This window comes from Eschrichtius robustus, chromosome 3 (genome assembly GCF_028021215.1).
Source record: "Eschrichtius robustus isolate mEscRob2 chromosome 3, mEscRob2.pri, whole genome shotgun sequence".
Classification (NCBI taxonomy): domain Eukaryota; kingdom Metazoa; phylum Chordata; class Mammalia; order Artiodactyla; family Eschrichtiidae; genus Eschrichtius; species Eschrichtius robustus.
The window spans coordinates 142,767,717-142,795,712 of record NC_090826.1 but is presented as its reverse complement, the minus strand read 5'-3'; the positions used below and the strand labels follow the sequence as shown (position 1 = coordinate 142,795,712).

Genomic DNA, 27,996 nt, shown 5'->3' with positions numbered 1-27,996 from the left:
ATGTCAATCTTTCTTTGTCATTGAAGATGCTTTCTGGGTATGTGAAAGCAGGGCAGTGATATTACCACTATCCTCCCAACCATATTTGAAATATTTAATTACTGAAATGTGTGCCCTGAACACGTGCGGATGGCTGGGCAGTGGCTATTAAGAGGTGAAATAATGTGGTCTTTGTGTTGGGTCCCTGGTTTCCAGAGAGCCCCTGTCATGCTGGAATATATTCGTCGCATTGCAGCCTAATAGGTTATAAACAGACTTTTATCTCTAAAACCTGGATAACTGGCTTCTCTTGAAACGATAGGAAAGTCTAGCATTTCTGGGCACACATTCTAGCATGGCAGCAATCAGATGGGGCCTGCGTGTGTCTATTCTTAACAGTCCTTCTGTCACACTGTCAGCTCACTCCTTTATGTTATCTGTGCTCAGCCTTTGTAGGCATTTGGGTTGAACTGGGGAAAAGTCCTCTTGAAATTGTTCATTCATTCACTCATCAAGCCCGTGATTAGTGCCTGTTTTACACAATAATCTCCGTTAGGTGCTGGGATAGTCCTGTCCTCAGGGAAGAGAGTCAGGTAATGGAGAAAGACACAGAACCAGTTAATTATATTACAGGAGGAGGTTCAGTGTTGGGAGTATGGACAGGGAATTGATGTGTAGTTACAGGTATGGGGGTGGGAGGTTCAGGGCTCCTGGAGAATAACACCTTTCTGGATCCTGTGGTGTCCTCTCTCTAGTATTGGTGCTTTAGTTGTTGACCGTGCAGGAGAGCACCTCACCAGTAACTCCATTTCTTCAGGGCACACCCACAAATTAAAAAACTTAATAGAATTGGAAAATCCAGCAAGGAAGAGAAAAGAGGAAATGAGGAGTGGGTGAAAAGGAGTGGGAAGAAGAATAAACAAAGGACAAAGGAGAAGAAAAACAGGAAAACGTACTTAGGCAAACGAGAAACATACTTATCTTGCCTCAGACACTGCCACTGATGTTTTCATGGAATTCCAAGGGTTTTGACTCCAAGGAAAATTATGCTGAAGGGAACTTCAACAAAGCTTAAAGGGAACTAATGGATCTTCCCATTTTTCTTATTTTATTTCCTCCCATCCTTTCGCGCTGAGATGATCCCATTGGTCACGGTGATTAACGTCTTTAACGATGCAGAGAATTCCTTCCAGTTTGACATGTGGGCATCCACTCTCTGTGGGTGAGTGCGGTGGGGGGGCGTCTGAGCTAAGGTTGGGAGGGGCACCAGAAGGCCTGAAGGAAGAGCCCAGGCTCTAACCCCCACCATTTGTGTGGCTTGAGCAAGACATAACCTCTCATCCTCAGCCTTCTCGCCTATAACATGGGGAGATAAAAAGAATGCCTACCTAGCTAATCATGAGGCTCAAAATGGGACAGTGCAAGACATACAGGTGAGGGGTTCTTAACACCAAGAGAGGAAAACTATAGCTCACAATCAAAAGTAGCAAGAAATGGCTTATTTGTAATATGTTTAATTAAGTTCATCCTGATTTTATTAAGATGATATTGGGCTTTGGAATTGACTGTTAACGGGTCAGTCGGTAAATTTTAACCACTCCTCTTTCCTGCCCTTTAGGAATGAAATTGATTGTATTTTCAGAATTAACATTTCTTTCTACATCACTTTTACCCAGTCTTCAGGTGTGTAACGCCTATGATTGTTTCTGGGATTAAATGGTACATACTGAGGAAGGATACTGAGAGTATAAATATTTATTTGTTGGTGAGGAGGGTTTCATGAGAAGTGAGTTTTCCTGATTTCTTAGTTCATTAGGAAGAATTGCTACTAATTGACTTGGTAGGACCTAGGAGAAGGCTTTTGTTGGGAGAAATCCCCAGCCCCCAGTTCATATTTGAATCCTGAACCATATCCATAGCAAGTTTCCACCCAACAGATGGATTCTAGTTCTTTAAACAACTCTGCTCAGTAACCAAGAGGCAAGAGTCCATCATCATGTTTTGCCAAGTGGCCAAGCATAACTCTTCCCACCTTGGCAGAGCAGCTGCTGGCGAAGCTTTCCCTGAGAGCAGAGACAGAGGTGGTAGGACTTGATGACATTCCCTTCCTTGAAAATGAATTTCACTAGTTGCTTCCAAAAGTGAAATTTTATTTGAGGTGGAACTCTTTATTTTCTACACCAGTGAGTCTTCCTTGCTGGATGAAAATATGAGGCAATTAAGAGGGTAGTTCAGGTTTAGAAGTCTCAAGTTGGAAAATTCATTTTTTGCCAGATCATTAGTCATGGTGTGAATCTTCCAGGTGGTGACTAACTTTGTTGTTCATTCCATCACAGTTCCCTTGAGCCTCTCGGAGGCATATTTTGTGGGTTCTAAGGCAGCAAAGATCAATCGCTGCACAATATTGCTTTCCTCCTGCCCCACTGACTGCAGTTCTGTTGTTCTGTAGCATCAGAAGTCTAGACTTTCTGGGGTGGCAGGGAAGCTAAGAACATTCCCTGAGGGTCAGTACAGATGGAGGTGATCAGAAGTACCATGTCATCAGTATCTGTGTTCCACCTGCTGAGACATCTGGCCTGCATCTTTTTTTTTTTTTTTTAACATCTTTATTGGAGTATAATTGCTTTACAGTGTTGAGTTAGTTTCTGCTGTATAACAAAGTGAATCAGCTATATGCATTCGTATATCCCCATACCCCCTCCCTCTTGCGTCTCCCTCCCACCCTCCTTATCCCCCCCCACCTCTGGGTGGTCGCAAAGCACCAAGCTGATCTCCCTGTGCTATGCAGCTGCTTCTCACTAGCTATCTATTTTACATTTCATAGTATATATATATGTCAATGCTACTCTCTCACTTCGTCCCAGCTTCCCCTTCCCCTTCCCTGTGTCCTCAAGTCCATTCTCTACATCTGCGTCTTTATTCCTGTCCTGACCCTAGGTTCATCAGAACCTTTTTTTTTTTTTTTTTTTTTTTTAGATTCCATATATATGTGTTAGCATACAATATTTGTTTTTCTCTTTCTGACTAACTTCACTCTGTAAGACAGACTCTAGGTCCATCCACCTCACTACAAATAACTCAATTTCATTTCTTTTTATAGCTGAGTAATATTCCATTGTATATATGTGCCACATCTTCTTTATCCATTCATCTGTCGATGGGCACTTAGGTTGCTTCCATGTCCTGGCTATTGTAAATAGAGCTGCAGTGAACATTGTGGTACATGACTCTTTTTGAATTATTGTTTTCTCAGGGTATATGCCCAGTAGTGGGATTGCTGGGTCATGTGGTAGTTCTATTTTTAGTTTATTAAGGAACCTCCATACTGTTCTCCATAGTGGCTGTATCAATTTACATTCTCACCAACAGTGCAAGAGGGTTCCCTTTTCTCCACACCCTCTCCAGCATTTATTGTTTGTAGATGTTTTGATGATGGCCATTCTGATCGGTGTGAGGTGATACCTCATTGTAGTTTTGATTTGCATTTCTCTAATGATTAGTGATGTTCAGCATCCTTTCATGTGTTTGTTGGCAATCTGTATATCTTCTTTGGAGAAATGTCTGTTTAGGTCTTCTGCCCATTTTTGGATTGGGTTGTTTGTTTTTTTGATATTGAGCTGCATGAGCTGCTTGTATATTTTGGAGATTAATCCTTTGTCTGTTGCTTCGTTTGCAAATATTTTCTCCCTTTCTGAGGGTTGTCTTTTCATCTTGTTTATTGTTTCCTTTGCTGTGCAAAAGCTTTTAAGTTTCATTAGGTCCCATTTGTTTATTTTTGTTTTTATTTCCATTTCTCTAGGAGGTGGGTCAAAAAGGATCTTGCTGTGATTTGTGTCATAGAGTGTCCTCTAAGAGTTTTAGAGTTATCTGGCCTTACATTTAGGTCTATAATCCATTTTGAGTTTATTTTTGTGTATGGTGTTAGGGAGAGTTCTAATTTCATTCTTTTACCTGTAGCTACCCAGTTTCCCCAGCACTGCTTATTGAAGAGGCTGTCATTTCTCCATTGTATATTCTTGCCTCCTTTATCAAAAATAAGGTGACCACATGTGCGTGGGTTTATCTCTGGGCTTTCTATCCTGTTCCATTGATCTATATTTCTGTGTTTGTGCCAGTACCATACTGTCTTGATTACAGTAGCTTTGTAGTGTAGCCTGAAGTCTGGGAGCCTGATTCCTCCAGCTCCGTTTTTCTTTCTCAAGATTGCTTTGGCTATTCTTGGTCTTTTGTGTTTCCATACAGATTGTGACATTTTTTGTTCTAGTCTGTGAAAAATGCCAATGGTAGTTTGATAGGGATTGCATTGAATCTGTAGATTGCTTTGGGTAATATAGTCATTTTCACAATGTTGATTCTTCCAATCCAAGAACATAGTATATCCCTCCATCTGTTTGTATCGTCTTTAATTTTTTTCTTCAGTGTCTTATAGTTTTCTGCATACAGGTCTTTTGTCTTCTTAGGTCGGTTTACTCCTAGGTGTTTTATTCTTTTTGTTGCAGTGGTAAATGGGAGTGTTTCCTTAATTTCTCTTTCAGATTTTTCATCATTAGTGTATAGGAGTGCAAGAGATTTCTGTGCATTAATTTTGTTTCCTGCTACTCTACCAAATTCATTGATTAGCTCTAGTAGTTTTCTAGTAGCATCTTTAGGATTCTGTATGTATAGTATCATGTCATCTGCAAACAGTAAGAGTTTTACTTCTTCCTTTCTGATTTTGATTCCTTTTATTTCTTTTTCTTCTCTGATTACTGTACTGTGGTTAAACTTCCAAAACTATGTTGAATAATAGTGGTGAGAGTGGGCAACCTTGTCTTGCTCCTGATCTTAGAGAAAATGGGTTCAGTTTTTCACCATTGAGAACGATGTTGGCTGTGGGTTTGTCATATATGGCCTTTATTATGCGGAGGTAGGTTGCCTCTATGCCTACTTTCTGGAGAGGCATGAGTGTTGAATGAGTGTTGAATTTTGTGAAAAGCTTTTTCTGCATCTATTGAGATTATCATATGGTTTTTATCCTTCAGTTTGTTAATATGGTTTATCACATTGATTGATTTGCATATATTGAAGAATCCTTGCATTCCTTGGATAAACCCCACTTGATCATGCTGTATGATCCTTTTAATGTGCTATTAGATTCTGTTTGCTAGTATTGTGTTGAGGATTTTTGCATCTATGTTCATCAGAGATATTGGCCTGTAGTTTTCTTTTTTTGTGACATCTTTGTCTGGTTTTGGTATCAGGGTGATGGTGGCCTCATAGAATTAGTTTCAGAGTGTTCCTCCCTCTGCTATATTTTGGAAAAGTTTGAGAAGGATAGGTGTTAGCTCTTCTCTAAATGTTTGATAGAATTTGCCTGTGAAACCATCTGGTCCTGGGCTTTTGTTTGTTGGAAGATTTTTTAATCACAGTCTCAATTTCAGTGCTTGTGATTGGTTTGTTTATATTTTCTATTTCTTCCTGGTTCAGTCTAGGAAGGTTGTGCTTTTCTAAGAATTTGTCTATTTCTTCCAGGTTGTCCATTTTATTGGCATAGAGTTGCTTGTAGTAATCCCTCATGATCCTTTGTATTTCTGCAGTGTCAGTTGTTACTTCTCCTTTTTCATGTCTAATTCTATTGATTTGAGTCTTCTCCCTTTTTTTCTTGATGAGTCTGGCTAATGGTTTATCAATTTTGTTTATCTTCTCAAAGAACCAGCTTTTAGTTTTATTGATCTTTGCTATCGTTTCCTTTATTTCTTTTTCATTTATTTCTGATCTGATCTTTATGTTTCTTTCCTTCTGCTAACTCTGGGGTTTTTCTTTTTTTGTTCTTCTTCTTTCTCTAATTGCTTTAGGTGTAAGGTTAGGTTGTTTATTTGAGATGTTTCTTGTTTCTTGAGGTAGGATTGTATTGCTATAAAGTTCCCTCTTAGAACTGCTTTAGATGTATCCCATAGGTTTTGGGTCATCGTGTTTTCATTGTCATTTGTTTCTAGGTATTTTTTGATTTTTTCAGTGATCTCTTGGTTGGTTAGTAGCATATTGTTTAGCCTCCATGTGTTCGTATTTTTTACAGATTTTTTTCCTGTAATTGATATCTAATCTCATAGCATTGTGGTCAGAAAATATACTTTATATGATTTCATTTTTCTTAAATTTACTAAGGCTTGATTTGTGAGCCAAGATATGGTCTGTCCTGGAGAATGTTCCATGAGCACTTGAGAAGAAAGTGTATTCTGTTGTTTTTGGATGGAATGTTCTATAAATATCAGTTAAGTCCATCTTGTTTAATGTATCATTTAAAGCTTGTGTTTCCTTATTTATTTTCATTTTGGATGATCTGTCCATTGGTGAAAGTGGAGTGTTAAAGTCCCCTACTATGATTGTGTTGCTGTCGATTTCCCCTTTTATGGCTGTTAGCATTTGCCTTATTTATTGAGGTGTGCCTATGTTGGGTGCATAAATATTTACAATTGTTATATCTTCTTCTTGGATTGATCCCTTCATCATTATGTAGCATCCTTCTTTGTCTCTTGTAATAGTCTTTATTTTAAAGTCTATTTTGTCTGATATGAGAATTGCTACTCCAGCCTTCTTTTGATTTCCATTTGCATGGAGTATCTTTTTCCATCCCCTCACTTTCAGTCTGTATGTGTCCTTAAGTCTGAAGTGGGTCTCTTGTAGACAGCATATATATGGGTCTTGTTTTTGTATCCATTTAGCCAGTCTATGTCTTTTGGTTGGAGCATTTAATCCATTTGCATTTAAGGTAGTTATCGATATGTATGTTGCTTTTACCATTTTCTTAATCGTTTTGGGTTTGTTATTATAGGTCGTTTCCTTCTCTTGTGTTTCCTGCCTAGAAAAGTTCCTTTAGCATTTGTTGTAAGCTGGTTTGGTGGTGCTGAATTCTTTTAACTTTTGCTTATCTGTAAAGGTTTTAATTTCTCCATCAAATCTGAATGAGATCCTTGCTGGGTAGAGTAATCTTGGTTGTAGGATTTTCCCTTTCATCACTTTAAATATGTCTTGCCCTCTCTTCAGGCTTACAGAGTTTCTGCTGAAAAATCAGCTGTTAACCTTATGGAGATTCCCTTGTATGTTATTTGTTGTTTTTCCCTTGCTGCTTTTAATATGTTTTCTATGTATTTAATTTTTGATAGTTTGATTAATATGTGTCTCAGCATGTTTCTCTTTGGGTTTTTCCTGTATGGTACTCTCTGTGCTTCCTGGACTTGATTGACTATTTCATTTCCCATGTTAGGGAAGTTTTCAACTATAATTTCTTCAAATATTTTCTCAGACCCTTTCTTTTTCTCTTCTTCTTCTGGGACCCCTATAATTCAAATGTTGGTGTGTGTAATGTTGTCCCAGAGGTCTCTGAGACTGTCCTCAATTCTTTTCATTCTTTTTTCTTTATTCTGCTTCCTGGCAGTTATTTCCACCATTTTATCTTCTAGCTCACTTATCCGTTCTTCTGCCTCAGTTATTCTGTTACTGATTCCTTCTGGAGTATTTTTAATTTCAGGAATTGTGTTGTTCGTCACCATTTGTTTGCTCTTTAGTTCTTCTATATCTTTGGTAAATGTTTCTTGTATTTTCTCCATTCTGTATCTGAGATTTTGAATCATCTTTACTATCATCACTCTGAATTTTTTTTCAGGTAGGTTGCCTATTTCTTGTTCATTTATTTGGTCTTGTAGGTTTTTACCTTGCTCCTTCATCTGTAACATACTTTTCTGTCATTTCATTTTTTTTTTTTTTGATGGGTGGTGCTGTATTCCTGTCTTACTGGTTGTTTGGCCTGCGATGTCCAGTACTGGAGTTTTCAGACAGTTGGATATAGCTGGGTCTTGGTGCTGAGATGAGGACTTCTGGGAGGCCTCACTCCAATTGATATTCCCTGGGGTCTGAGGTTCTCTGTTAGTCCAGCGGTTTGGACTTGGAGCTCCACCACAGGAGCTCGGGCCCGACCTCCAGCCTGGGAAGCAAGATCCCGCAAGCTTCATGGCGCGGTAAAAAAAAAAGGAAAAGAAAAAAAAAGGAAGAAAGAAAAAAGGAGCAGTACAATATCAAAGAATAAAAAACAAAATAGAATTAGAAAGAAAAAAATTATATTAGGAGAAATAAAACCATAATTGAAACAACTGCAACAAGGTAAAATAAAACCACAACAGAAAAAAGAAAATAAAAAGGTGGGGGGGGGGGAAACAAGCCAAAAGGAGAGAACAATAACAAAGTATAAAGAATAAAATAAATTTAGAAAAATAAAAGATTTATTAGGAAAAATAAAAATTATAAAAGAACAACAGTGAGTCAACAAGGTAAAACAGAACCCCAATCTAAAAGAGGAAAAAGGAAAAAAGAAAAAAAAAAAAAAAGACTTGGCTATGGGGGCGGAATTTAGGTGGGGGTGGAAACTAGGCATGGGCAGGGCTTAGGGTGTGGCGGGACCTAGGTGGGTGGGGGTGACGTTTTAGCATGCTGCGTGGTCTAGGTGGCGCCTCTGCTTAGCACGTGGGCAGAAGGGGAGAGGCAACAGGTGGAAAGGAGGGCCTCTGGAGTGTGGAGTTCTGGAGCTGGGAGTTAGGGTCCTGAGTGAGGGTGTGTGGGTGGGGTTTAGGCCTAGCGCATTGGAGGGGGTCTCAGAGGGGGTCTCCGATTGTAGAGGTAGGGCCCTGGGTGGTGGTGTAGGGGCGGGGATTGGGCTCTGCATGGCAGGAGGGAGGCTCCAAGGGCAGAGGATTAGGCCCGGGAGCCCAGCAGGCTCCCCGGTGCCTAAGTGAGCAGGGAAAGCGCTGGCTGCGTTCCCTTCCATTCCTCTGTGCCCCTCCCCCACTGTCTCCCCCAGGGCCTCCCCCGTCACCACTGGACCCCTAACCGTGGGTGGGTCCCGCTGGGTGTAGGAACTCCTCCCCTCACACAGCCACCCCTCAGGGGTGTGGGTCCTGAGGTCCGGCCTTTACTTTTGCTCCCCCTCCCCTCCCTCCCACTCCCTCAGGACCGGGCAGCTGGAGGGGGCCTAGGTGGGCAGAGGATCAGGCCCGGGACCTCAGCAGGTTCCTGGGGGCCCAAGTGGGCAGGGGAAACCTGGCCATGCTCCCTTTTGATCCTCTGCCCTCCCAGTGGTTCCCCAATTTCCCCCTTCGGGCATGGGATCCCTTCCCCTCCCCCAGCCGCCCCTCAGGGGCGCCAGTCCCATCCCGTCTCCCCTTCTCCTCCCCCTTCACTCCCCCCACACCCCACGTCCTACCCGGTCGCTGGGGGTTTCTCCCATCCCCTTAGGTGTCCGTGGTTCCCCACCGGTGTCTGGTAGGTGCCCTAGTTGTGAGAAGACGTGAATTCCGCGTCCTCCTAGTCCGTCATCTTGACTCCCAAGGCACCAGCCTGCATCTTTAATATGGCTCCAGTGGCCCCACACTTACCAGTGTGAGTTTAGCCCTCACATCCTCAGTAGTTCTTGTAAAAAGAAATGAGTCAGTTGTAATTATTTCAAATTGGCTATTAGTTTAGGAGCCAAGACTGAGGAACGAAAACTGACCTTCTAAAACAAGGAGAAATGTCAGTGTGTTTAGATGTTGCCAAAGAAACCTCGATTTTATTTTTGGCCACAGCCAAGTAGGAAAGCTCTGTCATCCTGCAGACATGTTTATCTACTGGTCTGCTCCAGGGTCTCTTGCTTTCCCCTGTAACAGTGACAATGCACCTGCTGGCCTGGGAACTTCATCAGCCAAGGAGATCCCTGTACATGCTGTTGATTGTATTTGCAGTATGTGTTTACCCCTGTCCTAATGTAACTTTGAATCGGAGACTCATGGGCCTTTGCTGCCTTGCACAGCTAGGGAAGAGGAAGAGGCAAGAGGAACTAGAATCAAAATCAGAGAGAAAGCAGATGTGCAGCTTTATGGTGAGAAGTGGCCTAGCCTTCCCCCTAAGGCCATGTGGATGTTGCACCTGTATCTGCCAGCTCTTGCATTTCAGGTACTAGCTCCAAAGAAAGCCAGAAAAGACTATTGGACAAAGAGGGGACCAACCATGAGCATCACAGCCGTATCAGGGCCACAGCTCTCCTGAAGGTGGAGGAGGGGGACCTCTTAGTGGCTGGCAGGTCCTTGGTGCTCCATAGAGATAAAGGAAAGTCGCTGTCCCAATGGGGCCTTCAAAGAAAATTAATTATGTGAGGATTGGCACAGCTCAGGAGCTGAGCTCTCCTTACTATGTCAGCCAGAGACAGAGATTTAATGTGATTTAATGTGATTCTACTCTGGTTGGGACAATTGAAGCAAAGATTGAACAGGCTTAGCCTCCCAGGAGCCTAGTCTTCTGACCAGTGCCTGCTTGTGCTTTCACAAACAGTGGTTTTCCAGTTTGATTAGTGAAATCACTAATCACTGTAAATCACTTGTAAGTCACCTCTCCAGCTTTATCTTCACATCATTTGTTTCCTTCATGGAATCCTTTAGCAATGTCCGTTACCTCTCTGGGTGCCTTTCCTGATCTGATTGGGAGAAGGATGGCAGACTCATTTTCCACGGGAGTGGGAGGAGCTGTCAGTTTGGGAGACAGCCCTCGGCTTCTCCTGAAGGGGTTCACACATTCTGTGTCCTCAGCGTCCTAGCTTGATGGAAAAATCCATCTTAGCCACAGAGTTTTTATTTTATTTTTTTAAAACATCTTTATTGGAGTATAATTGCTTTACAATGGTGTGTTAGTTTCTGCTTTTATAACAAAGTGAATCAGCTATACATATACATATATCCCCATATCTCTTCCCTCTTGCGTCTCCCTCCCTCCCACCCTCCCTATCCCACCCCTCTAGGTGGTCACAAAGCACCGAGCTGATCTCCCTGTGCTATGCGGTTGCTTCCCACTAGCTATCGATTTTACATTTGGTGGTGTATATACGTCAATGCCACTCTCTCACTTTACCCAGCTTACCCTTCCCCCTCCCCGTGTCCTCAAGTCCAGTCTCTAGTAGGTCTGCATCTTTATTCCCGTCCTGCCTCTAGGTTCTTCATAACCTTTTTTTTTTTTTTTTTTAGATTCCATATATATGTGTTAGCATACAGTATTTGTTTTTCTCTTTCTGACTTACTTCACTCTGTAGGACAGACTCTAGGTCCATCCACCTCACTACAAATAACTCAATTTCATTTCTTTTTATGGCTGAGTAATATTCCATTGTATATATGTGCCACATCTTCTTTATCCATTCATCTGTCGATGGGCACTTAGGTTGCTTCCATGTCCTGGCTATTGTAAATAGTGCTGCAGTGAACATTGTGGTACATGACTCTTTTTCAATTATGGTTTTCTCAGGGTATATGCCCAGTAGTGGGATTGCTGGGTCATGTGGTAGTTCTATTTTTAGTTTTTTAAGGAACCTCCATACTGCTCTCCATAGTGGCGGTATTAATTTACATTCCAACCAGCAGTGCAAGAGGGTTCCCTTTTCTCCACACCCTCTCCAGCATTTATTGTTTGTAGATGTTTTGATGATGGCCATTCTGATCGGTGTGAGGTGATACCTCATTGTAGTTTTGATTTGCATTTCTCTAATGATTAGTGATGTTCAGCATCCTCTCATGTGTTTGTTGGCAATCTGTATATCTTCTTTGGAGAAATGTCTGTTTAGGTCTTCTGCCCATTTTTGGATTGGATTGTTTTTTTTTGATATTGAGCTGCATGAACTGCTTGTATATTTTGGAGATTAATCCTTTGTCAGTTGCTTTGTTTGCAAATATATTCTCCCATTCTGAGGGTTGTCTTTTCATCTTGTTTATGGTTTCCTTTGCTGTGCAAAAGCTTTTAAGTTTCATTAGGTCCCATTTGTTTATTTTTGTTTTTATTTCCATTTCTCTAGGAGGTGGGTCAAAAAGGATCTTGCTGTGATTTGTGTCATAGAGTGTCCTCTAAGAGTTTTAGAGTTATCTGGCCTTACATTTAGGTCTATAATCCATTTTGAGTTTATTTTTGTGTATGGTGTTAGGGAGAGTTCTAATTTCATTCTTTTACCTGTAGCTACCCAGTTTCCCCAGCACTGCTTATTGAAGAGGCTGTCATTTCTCCATTGTATATTCTTGCCTCCTTTATCAAAAATAAGGTGACCACATGTGCGTGGGTTTATCTCTGGGCTTTCTATCCTGTTCCATTGATCTATATTTCTGTGTTTGTGCCAGTACCATACTGTCTTGATTACAGTAGCTTTGTAGTGTAGCCTGAAGTCTGGGAGCCTGATTCCTCCAGCTCCGTTTTTCTTTCTCAAGGTTGCTTTGGCTATTTGGGGTCTTTTGTGTTTCCATACAAATTGTGAAATTTTTTGTTCAAGTTCTGTGAAAAATGCCATTGGTAGTTTGATAGGGATTGCACTGAATCTGTAGATTGCTTTGGGTAGTATAGTCATTTTCACAGTGTTGATTCTTCCAATCCAAGAACATGGTATATCTCTCCATCTGTTTGTCATATAGTTTTGTGCATACAGGTCTTTTGTCTCCTTAGGTAGGTTTATTCCTAGGTATTTTATTCTTTTTGTTGCAATGGTAAATGGGGGTGTTTCCTTAATTTCTCTTTCAGATTTTTCATCATTAATGTATAGGAATGCAAGAGATTTCTGTGCATTAATTTTGTATCCTGCTATTTTACCAAATTCACTGATGTGCTCTAGTAGTTTTCTGGTGGCATCTTTAGGATTCTCTATGTATAGTATAATGTCTTTGTGTCCTGTTGCTTGTGGAGCCTCACAGCAGGTCAGGCACTGCACTGTTATATTTTCTACAGGACTCTGAAAATAGAACCTTTAACTAAAGCTTCATGTTTCCTCCAGGGAGCTTGCATCTAGGCCTTTACTATCTCTCTCGCCAACCCTCTGAAGAGACCAGCGCCTGCATGTTTTCATGATTATGTATTCAAACGGAAACACACTTTCATCAGACAGATTAAAAGGCAGCAGTTAGAAGTATCTGCCTGGATTTCTGTTTATTTGCCTTCGCCAGGGGAGTGGAGAGGCAGGGCAGTTGGTCTTGAGGGGGGAACGTAAGCCTTCCTCAGTGGGCTGGTGTTCTCTGGGACAGTGCAGGAGACTGGCCCTGCGCATCAAAGGCCAGAGTGGATGAACCTGTGACCACAGCTGGAGGATTTTCTCATTTCCTCAGAAGCCTGAGAACAAAGAGAATCTTAACAATTTGGGGAAGTAACTGTACAGGAAATTTTTTAACTCCCTTAGGACAGTATTTAAAATCTCTGCCTCTGCTTTTAATTAGAGACATCTATCTTTGCAGCTAATTTCTCTGGATGTTTGTCACTAGTGGATACTTAGGCAGAGTTTGGAGTTGTTTAGTCTGTACTCCAGGAAAGTGAATTTCATACAATGAGTCCTTTGTTAAATTTAACTTTGTTAAAATGATTAGGAGGAAATGCATCATCGTGTATGGAGGACAAAGAGAATATAAATCCTGTGTAATGAAGAAACAACAGTCAAGGAAAGAAGTAGGTGCTATCTAAATTCTCCTACACTATTTATAAGTAATTTGGGAATAATTTAGAATTCCTAAAACTTTTGGCTAACACTATCGTCAAGATTTTTTTGTTTTAACATACTCTTACTCATTGTACTTTGCGTGAAGAATAATGTGCATTGGAGTGGATTCCCAGTTTCAGGAATTGCTCTACACATGCTTCATACTGTGAGATGAGTGGTTTGACAATTCTAGTGCCCTTCCTGGCTATGATGCTGGACATCACGCTGGACATTGGTGGCTTGTGGCACTGTGTGAGAGTGGATGTGATTTTTGCTGACATGCTACACTTCTCGGCACAGTTGCAAACTGGATGGAGCCCGTGTCTCTCTCCCACATTGCTTCCTGACCCACTTTCCCACCTCCTTGTACTCCCCCATCTCTGTCCCAACATACTTACCTGGTATCCCCCAATACCGTCAGCTACACACATCACCTCTCTTCACTCCAGATGATGGAATGTCCGGGTGGGCCTGTGGGTCTCTCTCCCTCCTAGACCTTGTTTTGAAGAAAGGAGCTGATTCTAATCTGATTTCCAGAAAAGACTTGAAAGTAGATGAAGTAGCCATCGGCATCACCTCTTGATCCTCTATTTTTTTAATAATGTTTGAAAGAAGGATAGTTTTCGTTCAAATATCCATCTTATGAAATAAGATTTTCAGATATTAGTCATAGACCTCTATCCTTCATTTTTCTATACCTTGTGACTTAAGTGCATACCTTCACGTTACTTCGTGTTTTATAGAAATTTATTCCCTATGTAACATGGAGTTTCACCATGCTTTGCTTAACAATGTTTTTTCTCTTGAACATTCCTAAATATTCTCTCTCTTAAAGATTTCATTTGTTACTTTTGGAGCAGCAGTGACCACCAAAAGCTCAAGTAGGAAAAACAAAAACCATTATAGATTGGGTTTAACAAAATCCTATTTACTGAAATTGACATAAATGGAGGACGTGACCACTGTTCACATCTCTTCATTTGCTCTTATCAAGGCCATGCTCTCAGGGAGCCACTGCTGCTGATAATGCCAATAGCTTTCCTTCCCAGGAGGAACTGCTGAATTGCCAATAAAGTATAAACCTTTTTACTGCCTTTTAAGAGTCTCAGACACCTCTATCTTCCCATGACTCTTTCTTTCCTGTTTGCCCGCCCTCCCTCCCTCCCTTCCTATTTTAATTTTATTCAGTGTGGTTTTAAAAAAACAAGAATAAGTGTTGAATTTTGTTAAAGACCTGTTTAGCATTTACAGAGATAATCATATGATTTTTCTTCAGGTCTATTAATATAGTGAAGTATATTAATGAATTTCCTTTATATTGAACAATCTTAGGCTATGATATATATTTTCTTAATAGGATATTGGATTCTCTTTGCTAATACTTTAGGATTTTTGCAGCATATTCATTGAAAAGTATTGACCTGTAGTTGTGTGTGTGTATCTTTATCAGATTTAGATATCAATATTGTACTTGCATTATTAAAAGGACTTGGATTTTTTTTTTTTTTTTTTTTTGGCCATGCGGCTTATGGGATCTTAGTTCCCCAACCAGGGATTGAACCCAGGCCCCTCGGCAGTGAAAGCGCCGAGCCCTAATCACTGGACTGCCAGGGAATTCCCCCTTTTTTTTTTCTTATGCTCTGGAGAACAAGCTACGTAACATTGGAAATATCTAATCTATTAAGATATCTGGTAGAATTCCCCTATGAAACCACCTGGGCCAGTGTTTTCGTTTTTCTCTTTATTTCTTCCAAGAAAATTGTTCTGTTTAAGTTTTGTCTCTGTAATGGAGTCAATTTTGCTAACAGGCATCTTGCTAGGAAATCTTCTATTATATCTAGTTTTTAAACTTATTTTTCATTGAGTTGCACAAAGTGACCACTTATGATATTTTTTAAAAATTCCTTCCATATCAGTCATATTCCCCTCATCTTTGTCATTTCTTGTTTTTAATTTTTGTGTTGTCTTGGTTAGATTAACTAGTGATTGTCTTTTGTTGATTTTGTTCTCAAAAAAAGTAACATTTCTTTTGTTTATTAGTTCTGCTCTTTTTCTGTTTTCTACCTCATGACTTTGTCTTTATTTCTTTATGCTTGTTTGTATTGTTGCTCTTTTTCTAGCTTCTTGAGTAGGAGTTCAACTCATTTATTTTTATTGATTTAAGGATAAAAAAACTGAATTTTTCTCTGACCACTGCTTTAATTGTATCCCCTGGTTCTGATATCTAGTGTTTTCATTATTTATATTTAGAAGTTATAAAGTTGATTTGTAGCTCTTATTTCACTCAATAGTTGTTTAATAGAGAGTTTTTAATGGAATTTTGGGGGTTTTATTTTATTACTAATTTCTAGTTTTATGACACTGTGATCAGAGAATGCTGTTTATATTATTCCAATTTATAGAGGCTTTCTTCATAATGTAATTGTTGGTCAGTTTTTGTGAATGTTCCATGTGCACTTGAGAAGAAAGTATAACCCTATTATTGTGTTCTGTAGATCCTCTATATATTTACTTTTTTCCCATTTGAACTTTCTTCAACTGAAAATGGTATATTAACATCTCTTATTATTGGTGCTTGTTTTTCCTTGCAGTTTCTATACTTTCTGCTATATCAGGGGTTGACAAACTACAGCCTGCAGACTAGTTGCCTACTTTTGTAAATAAAGCTTTATTGGAGTACAGCAATGCTCATTCATTCATGTATTGTGTATGACTGCTTTACTGCTACAATGACAGAGTTAAGTAGTTGCAATAGAGAGTGTATGGCCTGCAAGCCTAAAATAGTCACTATCTGGTTCTTAAAGAAAAGTTTGCCAACTCCTGTGCTATATGAAGGTACATGGATATTCCATTTATTATATCTTTGATGTGAATTATATCCTTTAGCATTATTAGTAGAATTACAATTTTGCTTTGTCATGTTTAATATTTTTTGGCCTGAATTTTACCTTATTTGATGTCAAGTTTACAATCCCTGCTTTCCTTCTTTCTTTTCCAATTGACTGGAATATCGGTTCATTTTTAGGTGTTCTGAATAACTTTGTTTTAGATGTATATCTTATACGCAGCATGCGTTTGCTTTGTGATAAAATTTGAAAATACTTTTAATAAGTGAGTTAAGCTCCTTTTGAAGTGGATCAGTTTATTAAACTTTCAAGGTAGAACAGAAACAAGTTTTGTGTACATTGTTTGAAGACTTTTGAAGGTACTCTATTTTGTATAAGTGATGGTAGAGTTAATCCAAAATAGATAGGTGAAGATACCTTGGATTTTGAATTTTATACTGGGAACTGTTATTGTGACTTTCCCCTCTAGTGCATACGATTAAAGCAGCATTGGCTAAAATTTTTGTTGGACTTGAAATGAAAATGCAACTCTGAATAATTGCTTAAATTAAGGGTTGTTATGTAAGTTAAAAGGCAGAGTTTACATCTTGGATAACTAAAAATTAAAACAAACAAGAAACTTTCCAAGAATATTAGTTACCTAACTCTACTTTAATTCATTTTATGTATATACTATTTTAGTACAACCACTTATTGATTCTACTATTGGCCAAGTCCTGCTTAAGGATCTAATGACACAGAGATGGTTTAAAGCAACATCTCTCACTTCAGAAATTCATTGTCTAGTTTGGACCATGAGGGAGTCATTTTCATACACACAATGTCTAGAACTGGCCATTCTCCTTTCAGTTAATCTGGGGTCTTTTGGTTTTCCCCCTCTTTCTTTGGATGACATAATAACTGAACTGTGCTGTGCTTTCTTTCATGCAGGGCAGCCACTGATCACAATGTGGATAATACAACAGAAATACTCAGGGAGTGGTTGAAAAATGTCCAGAGAGCCTATCACTATGTGGAATGGAGACCTATGGATGAACCTGAGTGAGTAGCAAGAGAATATTTTGTGAACTCATTATTCACCCTTCCCCCCTTAACCAGTCTTCCAGCCATTTTAGGCTTCCAATCTTGGGGGCACAGGTGACTTTCCCTTGTCTTTCATCTCTGTGTCTAGTAAGTTACAAAGACCTGCCATTTCTTCCTTTGACAAATCTTCATGTCTCTCTTCCTCTTTACTCCTGCAGCTACCAGCCAAGTTCAGGTTCTCATTAGTTCTCAAGTAAATTACCACAGCAGCATATATTTTAAAATATTGATATTATTTATTCATACTTTGAGGATAACCCTTTTATCCTTGAGGGAGCATAGTGAAAAGTTTGTATACTTCTTACATACACCTTGCTTTTTCACTCATCATATCTTGGTAATCATTCCAAAGCAATAGTTAAGGAGTGTCTTCCGTTATTTTTATGACTGCAGAGTATCATTGTGTGGATGTACCATAATTGTTTAATCAACCTCCTACTGATGGACATTTACGTTATTTCCAGTCTTTACCATAGCAATTTCTTAGTAGCTTCCATCTTCAAATCATCCTCTATACCACACTGTCAAATTAGTCTACCTAAAATATTAGCGATGTGCTGTCTTTTCTCTGTTAAAAAGACTTCAGTGACTGTCTAGTACCTACAGAATGAAGTTCAAATACCTGATTTATATTTTTAAAAGATTTCACAAATTTAACATCCATACATATACACCAATATTTCCTAGAAGAAAACTGCTTCATCTGGATGTTGCTACCGGTTAACTGCTACCAAAAGCTGTTGCTAATCATTCCAGTTACAAAGATGTACCTTCTCTCAACACTTGTATTGCTTATTTCCTATATCTTCTTGTTTGACACAACAATAAACTTAACTAACATTAACTATCTGATTCATGCATTTTTTTTTCTAAGTATTTTTTTATTTCTTTGGCAGGGGCTAAAATATACAAATACTTTATATTTCACTCAGTGCTATGTTCTTGGCGGGCACTAAATTTATACTTGTTGGATGAACAAATAAGTAAATGAGAACATGAATAAATATATTTAAACTTACTACTCTAAATGTTCCCAAGGCTACTACAATTCTAGCTTAAGAAATTGTAGAAATAGGATGAATTGAGCTGCTGAAATTTTGCCCAGGGTAAGTCATTTATTGGGAGCCAAATATGTATTATCATAATAAGGAGTGCTATTCCAGAACAAATTTTTGTTCTTCTAGTCTCTCTTTATATAATATTTTTATTATGTGTATGTATGTACGTATCTACATATATATCTCAAATCTCAGTATATGGTCCGTATGTGGAGCAAAATTTAACAACCAAATTTGAACACTCTAAAAAATTTTGAACAATCTTTTGGAGTTCCTTATAATGGAATTTGGCCTAATTAGAGTAGCCCAGAAAGACTCTATGTACCTCTCTTGCATCCTGGTAATTTTCTCCATTGCCAGATTCTGACTGAATGTATTATATGCCAAGGTCAGTGTTAGAAATACCAGAGAAGGCATTTTTGGGGGCAACATATTCAGAAAAACAGAAATTCCACTGATTTTTGTAGAAACAATAATTGAGGAAGACATTCCAGAGACTTCCTGTGCAAAAATAGTTTTATTAATCTTATTTGTATGATTACGGTCTCATTGTTTTTGCGGTTTCTCATTCACTGAGGGAAATGTACTGCCAGTGCCGCATTAAGAACTTGAAGTGGTGGCCAGTTTGGGGCCACTGCGACTTTATCAATGACCATACCAGTTGGGAGCTTTCAGAAAGGTTCTTGAGGGTGTGCTAACCCACCTGCCTCCATGGCCGTGGACGAGTCCTGGCCTGGCTGCTTTGTGGATGTTGATAGAGAGCCCAGCATTATGCATCTGCTCCATGATCTCACTCCATCTGGGGCAGATCAACGTGTTAGACTCTGTGGAATCGTTTACTGAGACTTGACCACGTAAGGTAAACCTTTATTTTTCCTGGGAAACTCATATTTTGATGCTGTAACATTTCCAAATTTATTTGATGGCTAAATGTATAAGACTGTGTCTAGGAACATGAGCTTTGGGGTTATGCCTGGATTCAAATTCTGACTGTACCCCTTATTAACTGCATAATGTTAAGCAAATGACTTAACCACTCTAACCGATTTCCTCAGCTGTGAAATGGGGATAGTGGTAGCACTTACATCACAAGGACTCAGTGATCTCTAATGAGAACCCACTGAAATATTTCATGTAAAGAGTCATGTGTATGGGAAGCAGCAAATTACTTAATCTCTCCTCGCTCCAGTTTCCTATCGGTAATAATGGGATAATGATAACCGTAATAGTATCGACTTCCTAGGGTTACTACTGGAAGATTAAATGAATTAGTACATAGTGCCTGGAATATATAGACACTCAATAATTATTAGCTATTATTATTATTAATATTATTGTTATCATTACTATAGGTCTTATCCTGATGAAATTGGACCAAAGCACTGGCCTGGCTCCCGTTTTGCCCATGTGATGAAACTACGACAGGCAGCCCTTCGAACTGCGAGGGAAAAATGGTCAGACTACATTCTGGTAAAAACAGACGTTTAATTTCTTGACAACTGTTATCTAGAATGTTTCCAAATCAATTGTTGATAACCTAGGACTGTGGGAACAATCAAAACAACCCTTTTTTAGACATCTCCTCCTCAACGTTTTAATAAAGGCACAAGAAAAAATCTGGAGAACTTAATATCGGGATACCTGGAATTCATCTCAGACTCATTCCTCGCATTTTTAGTGAGTAAGCAAATAAGCTCCTGAATTATTCAATCTCTTTATTGTAGTAGGCATAAGAAACTCTAATACTTTTTAGTTCATAGGGAATGCTATGGGTAAAGCAATATAAAAGGTCTTGACTTTTTAGAAGAGTTTTGGGGATATGAGAAATTAATTATGTAAAAAGAGATTCAAATTAACAGCTCTGAAATGCTATTATTCCCTTTTGCTCCCGAGTGTCTGGGGAATGGTATCTCTTGCTTGGCTTCCTGGTTGCTCCTAATCATGCTGGACTCTCCTGGAGAATTTCTCTCCATGCATAGGTTCCATTACTTCCCTCAGAACTTCGAGAGTGGTCCAGAAAAATGCTGGACTTGACAATTAAGAATCAATGTTATCTTTATCCTCCAGGAACCTGTCTCAGTTGGAAAGGTCAGCTCCCTAATCAGCAAGGAGCTGCAGCCCCTATTCCCTTTGGAAAATTGACAGAGGTTTTTCTCCCCCAAAATTTATGGGAACAAAGTTCTTCCTCTGTGGCCCCCAAAATCCATTTAATTCTTTTGGCAAACATTTTCCAGTACAACACTACAAATAACGCCAGTAAAGCAAAGCCAGTGTTGTTTCATTAAACTTAATGGACGTCTGTTCTCTGTCACTAGACTCTGATTCCTAAAGGGAATACTTTTGACCTATGTCCATCCTCAGCCTCTCAACCACCACAAAAATCAGCCCAATAGTTTGTCACACACATACTTTCAATACAAATAATTTCATAGAAGTTTCAAATTGTGCTGATATTTAACGTTGTATAGCTGTTTAAATGTCATTGAAGTGTACAAGTGCTGAACCACAAAATTTTTGGTAAAGAGATTGACTATCAAAGAGTGAAAGCTTCTGATTATTTACTTTGTGTGTTGCGGGGGGAGATATACATAACATAAAATCTACCATTTTAATTTTTTTAAGTGTACAGTTCAGTGTGATTATTTTATATGATAGAAACTGTTGTTATACTGTCCCTGTAAATGAATCAGTGTTAACATGGATTTCTGGTAAGAATGGGAAATAGCTTCATTGGTTAGCATGGGTTGATATAATGTACTTTAAACAAAAATTCTAATTGTAACATTAAGATAGCATTTATGGATCGGTTTGGGGCCATTTTGGCTTTACTATAGACAACCTGAATAGGTGTGTTCATTTGTACCTAGAGTGGGCACTCAGTAAGTGTGAATAAGTCCTTATTTAAGGGCTTGAGAGCCATTAATAGCTTATACTTAAACCACTAACCAAGGTGTAGGTTGGGTCCTCGTTGAGTATGTGCCCAATGATAATACCAATTCATTGCTCGGTGCCTTATGCAGAGCTAAACATGTGGAAGTTAGACTAAATGTATTTTGCCTGAATGAAAGCCATCCAGCTGCAAGCGGTTTCCATAAGGAAAACACGGATAACATGTAGCTGGTTCCATATGTCATGAGCAAGTTTCCATGATCCTTTGGCAAGTGTTGGGTTACTCTTGTACCCGTTACTGAAAAGTACCTTTTCACGTGATGTTATCCTTTTCTTTTCCTAGTTCGTAGATGTTGACAACTTCCTGACTAATCCACAGACCCTCAATCTACTGATTGCAGAAAACAAAACCGTTGTGGCCCCCATGCTGGAGTCTCGGGGCCTGTACTCTAATTTCTGGTGTGGAATCACACCTCAGGCAAGTCTTTTGGTTAATGAATTAAGGTTATGAGTTTTAACAAGGCAACCACCTGTCAACAGTAACCCCATCAATCTTTTTCTGATTTTCTCCCTTGAAACATGCCTGTCATTGTGTCATTGGAGCAAGCATTTTTAGGAAAGGAGGTAAATCCAGGTCCAATGCCACAACCCCATGAGTTCTTCTGTATTGATGAATTATGAAGAAATTATTCTAATGAGCTTAGCATTACAAGCTTTAAATTAACCACTATAGCTTGCTGAAATTTGTACTTTTTTTCTCCCTGATTCAGAGATTTTCAAAAAAATAAATATTTTTTTTGCTCATCAAAACTAACATAAGAACAATATAAAAAACTGGAAAGAGAAAAACGTTTTTTAAAGAATCATTTTAATCCCTACCACTCTAACATCATAGATAACAGCTTGCATGTTTTTAACTATTATCATCAAGTGGCTATAATGCAATTTACTTAACCTTTCTCTTAGTTTAAAAACATTTAAGTTATTTGCAACTTTTAACTATTATAATGACCATCATAATTAATATAAAAATTTCCATATTTAATATTATTTCCTTGGGACAGCTTCTGAGAGCTGGAATTAGTGAGTCAAAGAGTATTAAATATTTTAATGACCTTTGATATGTTGCCAAAATATTTCCAAAGAGATCTAATAATTAGAACTGCCACGGTAGATGTTTTTACAAAATTTGAGTTAAAAACAAAATTTTAAATTTCCATCATCTCTCTTTTCCATTGTAAAATCTTTGAAGTCTAGAGATCTGTTGCAGTGAATGTTTATGGATGATTATATTTTTTATTCTTTAGTTAATAAATTAGAGAGATAAACTGATCAATGTAGTACATATCAATGTAGGATAAAGATTCTCTAAGGGAAAAATTATATGTTAAGTGTGTTCTCATGCTCAGAGAGCTAAATTTTCAGTCCCTCTTTCTGAAGAATGAGGCCAGTGGTGTGCTGATAAATATATAATGACTGACTCTCTGTGGGGGAAAACCCTTGATTGGTAGCATTTACCAGTTTTCATGGTGTAAGGACTTCCACCATGCAAATGTTGTTTAAGCTGAGGGAAAGGTTAAGTAAACTGCAGTACAGTCACTTGACGATATAATTATTAAAAATATGCAAAGCTTGCTGTCTGTGGTTTATTTACAATGGTGGGGATTAACATGATTTTTGTTTTTACAGATTTTAAGCTACCAACGTGTCAACTGACTTGCAAACTTCCTGGCTCTAGCACACTACTGGATGAGGCGGTACTCTTTTGTCACAGTTATCTCCCGTAGCTCCAAGAGATTTTGAATGCAGGTTATCCACATCTCTTTTAGGGACAGATTAAGTTCATATTTATAAAAGCCAATCAGTTCCTTGGGGAGAAGCTGTTATATTAAATTTAAGTTCATACACTCTCAGTTAATAATCTTCAGTGCTTCACATGGCAGAATCACTCTGGGATGTTTTTAATGAGTTGTACATTGACACCAGCATCAAGAGTGGATTATCCTAGTAACTGCAGCCTCCCAGTTTCTGTTGTCTTATTTGCTTTAATATTAAAAGCTCACTTACTTTGCACAGTAAAAGTAAAATCTAAGCAATTTAGAGACAATTCTAATTTATTTCTGTTTCTGGCTCTCTATCATCCCCAGTGAGGCTTCTGCTAGGGCAGGAACAGAAACAGCCGATGACTTCATAAGCTTGAGGCAGGCCTTGGTTTACAGAGCCTTTAAACACATCCAAAATAAAATGACCTCAGTTTTATCTGGTCAGTGAACCAGAATCATTACCGACAACATTCAGTTTATGTGGAAAAAATGACACATCTATTGCCTCTGCCTGTCTGCAGGAAGCATATTAAGTCTCTTTCTCTCTTTCTTTCCTTCTCTGCTTCCTTCCTCCCTGCCCCCAGGATATTCAGTGATTCATTATCATCATGAATTTTCCAAGCTTCTCATTCTGAGAATATTGTCCTAAGTAGTCTAGAACTTTGTATTTGACATGTGTTCTTAGGCAGTCCTCTAAAGAACCAGTTTTCCCTTTGCCCCTTGGAAGAATATTGCTAAGTTGAAGGATGTTAAGTGACCCTTAAGTTTAAGGCTTATAAAAAATTGTAGGAATAATAATACTTCATATAATGCATTACAGTTTCCAAAGTATCTTCACAGACCGTATCCCATGTGATCCCTTCTACAACCCTGTGAGATAGACAAATCAGCTTTTACCCCATTTTTTCAGGAGAAGAAACTTAGGCTCAAAGAGGTTAAGCGTGGGCCTAAGATTAATCAGCTAGATGGTTAAGATGACTCTAAGATGCACATCTTCTAAGTCTTAATTTGTGATCCTTCTTCCTTACCACGTGGTCAGTGTGAGCATTAGCTCAGCTAGAACACTAGTTGAGACACTGAAAGAAATGTCAGAGACGAGGCTGCAGTGCCTAACGTGTGGGTACTGACACCACTGCAGAAAATGTGACCCTAAGGGAATGTGACTGATTAACGAATATGAGAGAACTTTTGCAACTACTGAGTATTGTGCCCTTCAGAGTGCTGGCCCTGTGAAACTTTACACTCATTCCATGAGCCTGCCGTTGCCTCAAACGTTTTTGGAAATGCCTTTCCAAGCTTCACATGCTTTTAAGAATGTTTTGTCAAGACACATCTTCATCTTCTCTGGAATGGGTTTGAGCTTTGGCAATAGTCGAGTTATAATTGGTGCCACTGGAGTATAAAGCTCCAGTGGTTTCTGCACCCCATGAGGGCTAACACTGGGGTTGTCAATTTACTGCTAAGCCCCCAGCATCTAACACAGCCTGGATTACAGTAGGCACTCAATAGATGTTTGCTGAATGAACAGTTGCGTTTGGAGGGAAAACAAGCTGGGTTGCTCCAAACCAGTGTGTTCAGAAACCACAAAGTAAGGGCATTGGTTGTCCTGTGTGCTTGCCCAGAGGGAACTTTCAAAAGGGGAATCCCCCCAAAAGTGTGGCACAGTGGCAGCTCCACCAGAATAGTGAATAAGGAATTGCATTGAAAAAAGACCCCATTTATGTGTTTAAGTACTGCATGTTTAGTTAAAAATATCAGCCAATGTAATGTAGTAATTTTAATAATAGCCAATATTTACTGATGCTTTCTTGGTGCTAGGTACTGCTCTAAGTACTTTTCAGGTTTTACCTTCCTTAATTGTTACAGACAACCCCATGGAGTAGATAGCGCCATCATTCCTATTTTACAGATGAGGAAATAGGCACAGCAAGGTTGAGTAACCTGACCAATACCCACAGACAGTAAGTAGCTGAGGTGTGATTTAACCTCAGACAGCCAGATCCCAGAACATGTGTTCTTAACTGCTCTGCTCTACCACCTCTGATAACTCATGTCATATTCAATCATTAGTCAACACAAAGTATACTTTTATGAAACTATTAAATCAAGAGATATGCTGAAACCAAAATTATTTCTGGTAACAGGACACTTCTAGTATTGTTTTATATATAAATAGCATTTCCTGAGCTCAGTTGGAAATTCTTAGGCCAAGATAAGAAGAGAGAAGGTGACTTTGCTTGGGGACTTGTACTTAACCGGTGATGACTTAGGAGTCAGCCTAACAGAAGATTGGGAAAGAGGAAGCCCTCAGATCAATGAACATAACCCACCCGTTTGTTCCTTACAGGGCTTCTATAAACGGACCCCAGACTATCTTCAGATTAGAGAATGGAAGAGGTTGGGCTGCTTTCCGGTCCCCATGGTCCACTCCACATTCCTAATTGACCTCAGGAAGGAAGCCTCTGACAAGCTGATGTTCTACCCCCCGCACCAGGACTACACCTGGACCTTTGATGACATCATCGTCTTTGCCTTCTCCAGCAGGCAAGCAGGTACTGTTTGTATGCGGTTGTACTGCCACCATGGAAACTCTGCAAATAACCAGCTCCTTTGTTTTGTGCATTTTATTAAAAAAACACTCTTAATAAGGAAATAGGCTTCCTATTCAAGTAGTGTTAGAGGCAATTAATTGTCTGCGGTAACCATACCAGCACCCTCTGTGTTGCTGTCCCTGTGAGCACCAATGACCAAGAGCCAGGACTGGTCCCTACCCAAGAATCCACTCTCTTTTAAAAAAAAAAAAAAAAAGGTGGTGGTGGTTGCCATGGGCCTGTGATTCGTTCTTTATTGTGCTATTGCATTGCTTTGTTCAATATAGGAGTCCTTTGCTTAATTAGAAAACTGTGACAGAGAGCCAGAAGTACACTGGGGAAGACCCAGGCTTAAAAAATGGAAGTTTATTTCTTCTCAACAAAAAATCAGAGCTAGTACAGTGGCTCTGTTCCACAAAGTTTTCAGAGACCCAGGCTCCTTCTCTATTTCTTCTCCACCTTCCATGACGTATTGTCCTTAATCATATGATCCAACATGTCTCATCAGTATAGATGCATTTCAGCTGTTGAGTGAAAACCATAGAGGGGAGGGTACGCTCCAGCCCTTTAAGGGTACCATCCAGGAGCTGAACACATCACTGCCATGCATAGCCCATTAGCCAGACTTAGGACATAGGACAACACCTAGCTCAGAATGTTGGGGGGCTCAAAATGTTGTCTTTATTCTATGCAGTCTAGAGCCCCAATTCTCTCTCTGGAAGGAGAAAACAGATTTTGGGAGGCAACCAGCAGTCTCTGCCACAGTCCCCCTGGAAGGAAAGGCAAAACCAGACTTAACTCTTTCATGAACCATTGTAGACTTTTAGAGGATGACAAGTCAGTGGGAAAGTAGGTTATTACTCTTGTGTCACTTGCACATGCAGTCAGGGTGGATATAATTCACTAAAGTGGTTCAACATGAAGATACACAACATTCCTAAAGCAAGGCTTTCTTCTCAGGATCATTCAGACCTTCCTGACAGAGGCCAGGTCCCGTTATCAGTGAGCCAGAAATGTGCCACTTAACCACTAGCAAAAGTGAGTTTAGAAACCAGGCAGATGGTGTATAAATTCATGTGGCTGTATAGTCAGGGTGGGTGAGATCATGCACAGACCCCAGGCAGTAGAGGCAGGTTGCTGGCAGCTGTGAATATTAATAAAATTCAAGCTACAACTCACACATCAGGCCATCCTAGAAGCCTTAGGTGTCCCACTTATCAGTTGTAGATTTGGTAGGAATGAGAATATTTGGTGGAAATATGGAAAGCTGATTATTTTTTCCCTTGGCAGCTAGAACCATTTAGACCCTTTGGCCAGGGGTAGACATGTTTTAGGTCTGTGTCAGGGCAAAAGCAAGGTTCTCCTACTCATGTGGATTGGAAGTTTTCATGAAGGCCCTGGTGTCAGCGTTAATGGTAACTGCTTCTTTCCGCTTGGTCTGTGATTGGCTCTGATTTCTCCAGGTTGGGAAGCAGACTCAGGGCCTTCCCAGTCCTTCAACTTGTGCATATCCCTTTGCTTAAGAGCTTGAAGTAAAGATGCTCCAAGAAATTGAGCTATTATCAATTACAATAATGATCTTTGCCTAACAAAGACCTCCTTGATAGACATTGCACAAGGCATTATTGTGACCCAGTCACTAAATTATTTTAATATAGTTCTTAAAACCAAGAATTGGATTTGGGGCTGGAAGAATGACATGAGCTAGATAGGAATTTTTCAGCTATGCCCCTTGCTTGGCCTGTTCACTCGGACTTCATTCTTTATTGATCAGATTCCCATAGGCCTACCCAGGACATTGAAAGCAGGTGCAGAGGCCCAGAGCTGTTCGGTGATTCCGCTGGGAGGAGAGAGGCAGAAAAGCAAGAAGAGAGGGTCAGTCCTGTAGGCTTTCCTGCTGTGCCCAGCATTGTGTTAGGCTCTGTGACAGTTGGGGAGATAAGGTCTTTACATGTGGAAACATAAATAATAGTTACGAAGCAGTGAAAGCTGAGGGGTCAGATCAGTGGTACAAACTGTGAACAGGGCAGGAGTCAAGATAGGAAAGAATGACTGTCATCTGGGGGAATGAAAGAGCTTTCCTGACAGTCATGTGGCTCTAAGATAGCACTTTTACTCAGCTTGAAGTATTTTTAGAAGAGACTTGAATGAACCTGGAGTCCTGTGCAGCCCATGGAGTGTTTCTAAGCTCTTTCCCTCTTAGGTTCAAAGCAAAGCACTTCCCTTCTCTCT

General features: G+C 39.5%; 1 protein-coding gene across 2 annotated transcripts in view; it reads left to right on the top strand.

Annotated features, from left to right (window-relative positions):
* Window positions 1-27,996, top strand: part of COLGALT2 (collagen beta(1-O)galactosyltransferase 2) — a 139,656-nt gene that overhangs the window by 52,090 nt on the left and 59,570 nt on the right. For both annotated transcript variants that reach the window (XR_011073645.1, XM_068541389.1), the window contains exons 2-5: window positions 17,251-17,361; window positions 19,814-19,931; window positions 21,694-21,828; window positions 25,521-25,725. Coding sequence is in view for 1 of the 2 variants with exons in the window: in XM_068541389.1 (XP_068397490.1) it covers window positions 17,251-17,361; window positions 19,814-19,931; window positions 21,694-21,828; window positions 25,521-25,725 (569 nt within the window). In the remaining variant the exon portion in view is untranslated. The remainder of the gene's footprint in view (window positions 1-17,250; window positions 17,362-19,813; window positions 19,932-21,693; window positions 21,829-25,520; window positions 25,726-27,996) is intronic.